At 34.0% G+C, this 10,160-nt stretch overlaps 1 protein-coding gene and 1 non-coding gene across 3 annotated transcripts; both read right to left on the bottom strand.

Annotated features, from left to right (window-relative positions):
* Nucleotides 1-3,993: 3,993 nt before the first annotated feature.
* Nucleotides 3,994-4,065, bottom strand: TRNAH-GUG (transfer RNA histidin (anticodon GUG)). Its single transcript has one exon. It is a non-coding gene; the product is annotated as a tRNA-His (tRNA).
* A 1,075-nt stretch (nt 4,066-5,140) lies between these two features.
* On the bottom strand, nt 5,141-9,005 carry LOC133295240 (probable magnesium transporter NIPA7). Of its 2 annotated transcripts, none has more exons than XM_061494038.1 (9): nt 8,701-9,005; nt 8,563-8,619; nt 8,397-8,487; nt 7,763-7,923; nt 7,550-7,677; nt 7,307-7,444; nt 6,715-6,807; nt 6,482-6,599; nt 5,141-5,856 (listed from the first exon to the last, which is right to left on the bottom strand). In XM_061494038.1, the coding sequence occupies exons 1-9, from the start codon at nt 8,819-8,821 to the stop codon at nt 5,726-5,728; spliced, it is 1,038 nt and encodes a 345-aa protein (XP_061350022.1). In that variant the 5' UTR covers nt 8,822-9,005; the 3' UTR covers nt 5,141-5,725. The 2 variants fall into 2 exon arrangements, with proteins under 2 accessions (XP_061350022.1, XP_061350023.1); XM_061494039.1 differs by having other exon boundaries at nt 5,141-5,829.
* Nucleotides 9,006-10,160: the final 1,155 nt, after the last annotated feature.

The raw sequence follows: 10,160 nt of genomic DNA, 5'->3' as shown, positions 1-10,160 counted from the left end.
ATATATTTGAACCTTTTTTATCATCGGTCTATTTTCTTCTTCTAAGAATGGTAAATTAGACAAATTTCTTAACTTTGTAATGATATTAAGGATGAATTTTTTTTATTTTTTTTTAAGCTAAGGATATGAATTTCAATATATATTTTAGTTTGGATATGATATTTTAGTGAATTTCAATATCCCCATAGTCTGTTAAGAAGGCCATGCAAATTCCTATAAAGTAGGAAAATCCACCACATAATTCCCCATCAGAGTTTTGGATTACTCCCCTACAGGAAATCTGGCTAGGATTACCACGAGCAGCTCCATCTGTGTTTAGTTTGACCCAGCCTTCCTCAAGCATTCTCCAGTGAATGAAATTAGTTTGATATGCGCTTCCCGATTTTAGCCCAAAACTCATCTCCGCCCTCCACACTTCATGAATTTTAGTGGCTCTATCATGAATAATTTGCAACTTTTATAATTAACATCTTTATTTATATTCATACTTTTCTTTAATGTGCATATTTTCTATTATGCCATTTATTTTTATTTAAAAATTATATTTCAAATAATTATCTTTTTGTCTTTTTCTTATTCTACATTTTTTATTAATAGTTCCCAAAAATTAAGTAGTCTCTAACTTCATAAGAGTAATAATTAATGACATTATTGTATTATATTTTTATTTTCTAACTTCATACTGTGAAGGTACAATAATCTAAAATTATGAATATTGTTCTTTTATTCCAAACAACTAAAATCAATTATTTCTTTCTTGGATTCTGTGAGTAACTGATAAACCTTTAGTTTATCTAGTTTTATAGACTAAATTTACATGAATAATCAAGTTAAATAAGTGAAAACTAGGGTTTATTGACACAAAACATGAACTTTGTGAATTATGACTGAAATAATGTATATTTGCTTATTTTGAAGAGAATTGATGTTAAATGGATGCAAATATGAAGTTTGGAGAGATGGAGATCAAGAATTGAAAATATGAAGATCTTATTTGGAGAAAAATGAAGAAAATCAAATTCTTGAAGTGGAGGCTTAAGCCTCCAATCTGGGGCTTAAGCCCCCAAGAACTCCAAAAGAGCCAAAAGCCACTGCCTGAGAGCGCTTAAGCCCCAAACTCAGGCTTAAGCGCGCTACAAATAAAAAATTCTGATTCGAAGTGCTCGCTTAACCGCCCATCAGCGCGCTTAAGCACGCCACGTGAAAAATGCATGCATAATCTTCGAGGCTTGATAACTCATATTTTATTACACTTATTTGTTACTCTTGATTAGTATTTTTAGGATTTATTTGAATAAAATAATGATGTTTTGAGTTAATTTACATTTTTAGTTTTTGATTGGGTTTAATTTATTTTCGTCAGAATTTTTCAGCTTTACGTTACTTCTGTATTTTGGCCATATCTTGGTCCACAGTTGTCGGATTGACTCCGTTCTTATTGGGTTTTTCAGATAACACAAAGGGCTACAATTCTTATGAGAGCTCGAAGCCCAATTCGGATTGGAAGCTAGTCTATTTCTTGCGCCAAGTCGGACACGTTTTGCTGAAGTTTTATTTTATTTTATGTATTTTATTTCATATTTTAGACATATCGGCCGGTCAGAACTGAACCCTAACCCGCTTTGGGTAGGGGTATATGACGGCAGAGTAGGAAATATTGTATTCATTCTGTAATTTTTGAAATTGAGGATCAAAGTATTTTCTCTGAAGCGTTCTTCGCGTTCTTCATCTTTTTCTTCTTCTTCTTTTTATTTCAATTATGTTTACCTTAGCCATGCGAGGCTAAGAACCTTTTAAGGCTTAAGCACCCCGAATGTACCAACTTAAGCCCACTTCAATTAACCACCTAGGGCACAGATTTTTTTCTCTTAAAAATAGATAGCTTTTGACAATTCTTGGTACTTGGAGGCAAAGGAAACGCGAAGAAACACCCAGTTCGTGTTCTTAAAGGTCGCAGACGGATCGGAGTCAAGTCTGCACTGGAGTTATTGAAGAATTCTCATTCTAATATTGGAATTTCGGGGAGCTTTTCTAATTCTTTTCTTTCTTGATTTCACCATGTCTAGCTAAATCTTTTAAGTAGTTAGGGTTAGATGGAACTCGATTTATTTATTATGCTTTGAATAATTCTTTACGTTAATTTTCCTTTTTATCATGAATGAAATTGTCTGTTATTAATGCTTTCTATGAGCTTGAATCTTGTAGATTGATCCTCGGTAATTGTATGACAATAGGAACGTTGGTGCATGATCTTTATCTGACAATTTTATCATAATCCTTATGATTCTAGGGTTTTGCGCAGTCTTAGGATTCTTGAACTTAATGCTTATTTTCATGGAGAATATCCGGGGAACTAGGGTTCTTTCAAGATTGTAAAGATTTAGGATGTCAAGGGATTGAGTCCTAATTAAATTAAAAGAATCGATTGAATTGATATTAAAGACGATTAACTTAACGAAGGAACTCAAACATAATAGAGAGATTGAGGGAAATCGAAGCCATGGCTACGTTTATTTTCTATTAAGTAAATTTAAATCATTAAATTCTTGTTCTTATTCTTGTTTTAAATTAGTTTTAATATTTTAAATTTCAATTCAAATCCTGTTACAAATACAATTTCGATTGTCCAACTTAAGTTGAATTAGTGAATTAGTGCTTGATTTAGAATCCTCGTGGGAACGATCTCTTACTTAAACATTATATTACTTATACGATTGGTACACTTGTCGTGAGTCCCAATGGTAACTATAAAAATGATTACTGGGTTTTTACCATAAATAAAAAATGATTACTGGGCACCCCACATAATGGAAGCAGGTTTGTGTCGAAATAGACATAATGGTTAAGGTTGGGCTTCTTGTAACATCCCGAGTGCTGACAATTGTATGGTTAGTGGAAGAGCTAATGTACAATTGAATGTATGGTTAGTGGAAGAGCTAGCGTACTATCAGCAGGAGGGGTACATGAATGAATTGAATAACACCGAAAAGAGAGGGATTCCAGAGATTGTGCTGGTATAGGACAGCACAACTGAGAATAGCTTATAAGAATTAATTGGTACTACCTATACTAACAAGATGCATCTACTTTTCGGTAGCCCGGATCGGAAAAACTCCACAGTTAAGCGTGCTTGACTTGGAACAATTCAGGGATGGGTGACCTCCTGGGAAGTTTTCCCGGGAAGTGTGCGAGTGAGGACAAAGCAAGCTGAAAAGTCTCGTGTTAGTGTGTGGGGATAGTCGTTGATGCTTGCAAGTGGAATTACAGTAATTGAGAAGAGAATTACACTAATCAATCATCCTTATATTCTGTAGCAATGTATGAATGCTACAGAGAAGAGAATTACAGTAATTGAGAAGAGAAAGAAGAGGAAAAAGGGATGTGAAAGAGATAATAGTCTATTATCTTCTATATTTTCTTAGTTCCTAAAAGCCACTTATATATAGGACAATTGTTAGTTCCTCTTGTCAGCCCACAATATAGTCCTTAAGATGATTGGGCCTATTAATGTTTCTCTTGGGCCTGTTATCTGCTACATTCGCCAGTCCATCAAGAGAAACCTTGTCCTCAAGGTTTGCTGAATTTTCTGGCCCAATGATGGGCTGTGCATACTGAGCCAAATGTCAATGAAGATTGATTGGTCCAACACCAACACGGCTAGAACATAATCATAGGGCAACACTCAAGTTAGTTCAGTATTCAAGGAGAGGAGGTTCGAGTATTCAAAGAGATATATCATATCTAAGCTTAAATCTTTCATTAGACGGTGTTTAGGTTTATTGGTGGAGAATGGTGGCTTCTCAGGCTATTTCTTGGTGGGCAAACTTATGTTTAGTAGTAGATTAAAGATAAATGTCATTGCATAAAAAAAAATTAAAAAAGAAGAAGATAAATATCATTGACATGAGATAATACTAGTTTTATCTTTTCAATTTGCAAATTAGGTTTCTTTTTGTTCCAGGAATAGATTAAAAATAATTAAAACAAAATATGTGTGGCTGCTGGGATTCGAGCCCAGGTCTCCACGGCCACAACGTGGAATTCTTACCACTAAACTACAGCCACAACGTGTTTGTTTGTGTAGTATAATTTTATATCTCAATGTCAAATTAGTTTTTTACTGCCAAATTTCGAGTTATAAATGTTCTAAAACGAATGTGCTTGTTATTCCTAATAGCCTCTGTCTGATTGTGTTTTATTTTTTTTCTTTAAAATTATTTTGTACAGTTAATAAAATGGATGTTTTCTGTATTTTTTTATTTTAAATTTGACAGTTATATTTTTATTTTTATTTTTTTGTATAGACAGTTATATTTTTTAGATCTTATCAAATAGGTTTTTTTATTTATTTTTTCTAAAAATCAAAAAACTTTTTTCAATCAAATCATAGGCATGCAAGTTCCACAGCATGTCTCTTCATTCTAACTTCTATGTGCATTTTTTATTTTGTTGAGTTATGCTAGAAAATAGATTTTTTTTAATCATAAAAGCTGTTTTACTTTTTGACAACATAATTTGTTTGTTAGATTAAAAGCTAATTAATTTTCAAACAAAAAATAGCATTATTCTTGAAGCTATAATATCAAGTTTCATATTCTTGATTTTATATTATTTCTAAAAAAAATACTTCACTGTCCTCCAACCAATATTTTAAAACATTTCATACTTATTTTTATAATATATTACTCAAAAGTAACCTTTTTTATACAATTCAAATAAGCATATTATCTTAAAGAAGGAGATCCACTTACCACAAAAAAAGTTTACAACTTTTACAACCAATTTAATCACCGTTGATTTTCATCAATCTAACGTTTAAAATTTATTGGGAATTAATAAATGTGACACAATAAATACTATTAATTTTCAATAAATTATAACCGTTAGATTGACGAAAATCAACGTTGATTAAATTGGTGGTAAGAGTTGTAAACTTTTTTGATGATAAGTGGATCCGTTACCTGTCTTAAAATAGCAGTTACGGTATCCAAATAAAAAACGTGTATCATAATATCTCGCCTCAAATGATTTAAGCCCGAATAGCTTTGTTTTGGTTCAGAATCTCAAGTCCTTTAATGGTCTCCAAGCATAGAAGATTATAACTGCTAAATAATAAATATTATAGATATCATATCCCACCAATAAGGTTCAAACTCTAATTAAATAATTAAAATTACACTGATCAATATACATAGATTACCTCCCACCACCTGGCCAAAACCAGAACCAGGATTTTCATTATTCAACTGAATCAGTTGAAGAAGGAAGAAACAAAAGAGGGGAGGAGGGGGGGGGGGGGGGGGGGAAGGAAAACAAGAGGGTAAAAATAATGCAAAATAATAATAATAATAATAACAATAATGCAAACTGGAAGATGCATCACCCCCGGAATTTTAGATGATAGTACTCAAGCTTTCACTTCATATGCTACCAATGAACAAAACCACCGAAAAAAGGAAGCACTGTCTCGTCTCTGCTTGCACAATGCGATAGTGTCTCTTGAATCTCTAGCTAAACCAAATAGATGTGGTCACTGAGATGAACCCTATAACAAGCCACATTTCTGTCGAGTAAAGTTAATAAGCCTGCCATATTTCTGTTTCTTGGTGTAAGTAAGTCGAAGAGCTGTGACAATGAGAAAAGTAAGGGTGCCCTGTCTAGATGGCAGGATAGCAATGGATGGATCTAACTAAGGTCTTGTTCCACCAGCATAAGACTTCTGATATCATTTGAAATGGTCTTGCCGGATAACAGTAATTAAATTAAAGGGTGATCCATCCTCCTCCTCCTGTTTCCGAGGTTCGCCATTGCCTTGGATATACCATGATACTTTTGGAGACAAGGGACTAAATAAATCTGCATGTGGAGAATAATTAGGAAATTTCTACCAGTTTGTTCATGAGGAAGGAGGAAAAACTGCCCTTTTGGAAACAGCATTAGCCTCTCAACTTAAACATAACTAGAAAAAAGAAAACAAATTCCAATCTCACAGTCAAAGCATATCTATTTATGCTAAGAAATCCTAGTCTGTCCTGAATGTCGTCTATGCGCCCTCTAACCAAACACTTTATGTTTAACTTTCCTCTTCGAATGTCTCTTCATTTTCTAACTTAACTAGTTAGACATGACATGGGTGTATATCATTTATGAGAACAACAATTTGAATCTCCAGGTGATTTTTGCAGGGTTAAAGAAATGTCTGTATTTAAGTTTAGAAAGTGAATCATAGAATGAAAAGAAATCGTCCATTGATATAATAATGGATTTAGGTGAATATTAAAGAACTCTCAACCCTAAATATCAGAAACTAGAACGCTTAGTTCATTAATCTGACAGTGCCTATATTACAAAAGTAATTTCCAACAAAGAATAAAACCCTCAAGATCCATCAAGTAAATATGAACTTAAGCATCTTGAGCAGGAAAAACAGTGATGACCTTACAAGACCAAAGTGCTCTCACTAAAGTGGATGAGGCATTACCTGTATTGACTGGAGGATCTGGCTCTCTTGTACTGTGCAATACAGTTGTTCCAGATAAAACAGTGATTAGACCACATAACTCTGATGCAATACTGCTTACACTTTGACCAGCATAATCCTAAATAAGAAAAGTAGAGGATGTAGGATACAACAGTTAGTTGAGCACTTGCTACATAAGATGTCTCTGTAAGTCCGTGGATGCATTTCTCATTTTGTTTCAGTAAAATACCAACCTTAAACATGATCGCGCTAGCTAATATTGTAAAAGATGTGAACAAGGCATAATAGATCGGAGAAACAACTGCTGTGTTAAAAGTATCCAATGCCTGAAATCATGGAAGCCCAGATTGAAGACCAACTAACAAGCAAATGATGACAACTGAAAGGCATAGAAACAACAATCTTGTAAATCAAAATTCAAGAAGCAGGACTTCAAGATTATCAGTCCTGGCGGTCCATGTCAAGCATTACATGATCTTATTTGGACTAGAAGCTTGCATCTCGAACTTCTACATTAGCTCATAGCCAACAAAAAGTTTCTTTGATTGATATGCTACTTTAGATGAAAACTTCAATAGACACACGTTGATAATAGGTAGTGACCACAGAAAAAAAAAAAGCAACAATGAAGCCTACAAAAAATATGATCACCTCCAGCAAACTAAAATGTTTCCTTATCTAAATACAAGCAGATGACACACATAATAGAAAACCAACAAGTAATCGCTATGTCCTTTATTATCAAGGGAAGACAAACTAAGGCTCTGACTATTTTATTTAAAACACCAAACATTATGTTCACATAAAAAGTTGAGTGATACTGACCATATTAAGGTAATTTAATTGAGTAACGATGCAGGAAATTGCAACCATTGTAAAAATCCATGTCTGCAAGTAGAAAAACTGGTTTGAACCCTCTAATGTAAGTTTTATAGCAATGCCAATTGCTTTTATGCTCATGACCTGAGATTGAGAAATGACATATTTTATTAGAAAGTGTAAAACAAAAGGTGACCTCTGGTGTTGATTTTTATGCACAAGTTGAATTGGGTAGGAAGAGTCACTTACAGTCAAGGATCCAATTATGGAGCATATTCCGACATAAACGAAAATGTTAGTTTGCCCATAGCGAGGAACACAATACAAAATCAAAAACAATGCTACAGCCATTGCTGAGGCTGTGTACAAGAGGAAAGCTGGATTCCAAAACAGAAAGCAGCAATATCAGGGTCCGCATTTCTTATCGGATAAACAATGAAACCTCAGCAGGCAGCAGCATACCTGGTTGAACAGCCAATTGCCAAATTTCTTGTACAGAACTAAGAGACTTTTCTTGAGGTGCATGGAGTACAATCATAGTAGATCCCACGATGCACAAAAGACACCCAAGCATGCCCATTTTCCCCAGCTTCTCCTTCAATACGAAATGTGCCAAAACAGCACTAAATATAGTACATTGGATTAAAACTAAAAATAATAATAAATAATAAAATAAAAAGCAAATGAGAGGCTTTTTTACCCTTCTGATGCATAAACACAAACATATTATTGGTTAAATTCTTTTGGCAAATTATTTATCAATTTAATGCGAGTGAAACGCACATAGAAAGTATGCGCATTTAAGTCGTGCATCTCCTTCATGCACGACTTATGCAAAAATCAGCGCAATGCAAGATCCGTATCCTAGCCGTATGTGTTCAAGTCGTGCATGCACGCATACGCATCTTGCACACGTGGCGGGCACATTCTAACTTTTGCACAATCACGCACACTCCGGATGGGCAGTTCACTCGCATTAGATTAGTAAGTAGTTTTACCCAAAGAACTAAACAGGTAATATGTCTTGGATTTTGCATCACAATGGTCAAAAAGCCAAAGCTAAACAAACAGAATTAAAAATTTGAAAGCTGTATACCTAACAATAATACTCAAAGCACCAAGTGGCGTGACAAGCACAGCAGGGGCATAAATATATGCTACGAAATTCGCTATCTCTCCAACAATCACTATAACAAAGAGGAGGCTCGAAATCAATGAAGTAAAGGGTTGAATTGAAAAGAGAAATATAATTAGGTACTTACTGGTAACCATTCCGAGCCACCAAAGAGGCTGTCGGAGATAACCATAGCCTCCAACGCCTGAAATAAAGAATTAGAATTAGAATTACGAACAAGAATGTAGCATAGGATTGAGTGAGGGAGGAAGGAATAGAGGGTAACTAGCACGAGAGCCGTTGACGCTGGCGCGTTGGAGACCCTTTTTCTTGATGATGAAGCTGGAGCCGATGAAAGCGCCGGAGACGACGGCCAAGAGGAACCCGGTCAAATTGCTCGAGTACATCTGGGTTTCCGGTGAAGGGTTACATTCGCCGATTGGGTTTTGGAGGGAACGGACAACAACTAAGCACCGTGATTTGGAACGCTAGATTACAATTTATGTCAACGAGGAACAACTTCGAAGTTCAAACTTAAAATTCATTCACACTCTTCTCTCTGGTCAGGTCAATGACTTGGGATTGGTGAGTGTTTGCCTTCTGGTCTGAGCAGGTGACTCCAGCAGCAACTATACGAGGATCTACTTTCGTTTTTTTTTTTTTGTTTAAAAAAAAAAACAACTTTGTTATTTGCTAATTTTAACAATTTTTTTGTTTGGTAGAGAGATTTTAACATTTTTAGGTTGAGAAAATTATTTATCTTTTTAAATGACATAGCTTGTGTCGTTTTACTCTTACAAAAAATTATTTATCTTATTTCCAAAAAAAAAAAATTATTTATCTTTTTAAATAATATAACTTGTGTCATTTTACTCTTATAAAGAGGTGATACTCATATTCTTATTTTTTTTGTTTACTCTCTCGTATAGTCTATCTCTTTCTTTTATTTAAATGACACAACTTTACATCTTTTAAAATAATATTCAATTTTTATCTTTTAGGTTATGGTGTATCGCTTATGATAATAATTGGCAAAAATCTGTTCACTCCAAGAGGGAAATTATGTGGAATTGATTAACCGCACTTGAAACGATTCAAATTTTAAAGCTTTTGTTATTTGTTGATTTCTCGTCAATGAAACAAAATTGGTTGGAGACCGGTTTAATTTTATACACTAGAAAAAATGGACAAGTTTTTTTTTTTCCTTTTTTCTCTTCTTGACATAGTATAATAATGTATTATTATAATTAAACAGACATTATTTGTTAAATATATATTTTCTCAATATGAATAGAAATAGATTGTGTCATCAATCACATTTTTTTTTACCAAATCCCCTTCAATTGGATATCATGTGTAGATCTTGAAAAATAATGTGGAATAAAAAAATACCTGATTCGGACACCCGAGTCGAAAGTTATGGTCTTCCGAATTTTTACGATCAAACTGTTATCTTTTCCTGTGCCATGTGTCATCACCGGATGATTCGCGTCTGTGTGGGCACGACTTTGCACAGGTTGCGCCTATATGAGGCGCGACTTGTTGCGCTTGTGTGGAGCATGACTAGTGTAATAGATCCATAAATTAGTTCAAAACATTTATGTTTTTTCAATTTTTTATTAAAATAATAATATGTTATATGTTATTTTTTTTTGCCAAATGCCAATTAGGGTAAGGTGTGTCTATGTTAAAGGAGATTAGGGTTTTTAAAGTGTGTATGTGTGGAATTTAACCCCTTTATTTATA

This window comes from Gastrolobium bilobum, unplaced genomic scaffold (genome assembly GCF_033153095.1).
Source record: "Gastrolobium bilobum isolate Gb01-03AN ecotype WA unplaced genomic scaffold, APGP_CSIRO_Gbil_v1 utg30092, whole genome shotgun sequence".
Lineage (NCBI taxonomy): Eukaryota > Viridiplantae > Streptophyta > Magnoliopsida > Fabales > Fabaceae > Gastrolobium > Gastrolobium bilobum.
Note: the sequence above shows the minus strand (reverse complement) of the source record. Positions and strands in the feature narration are given on the sequence as shown.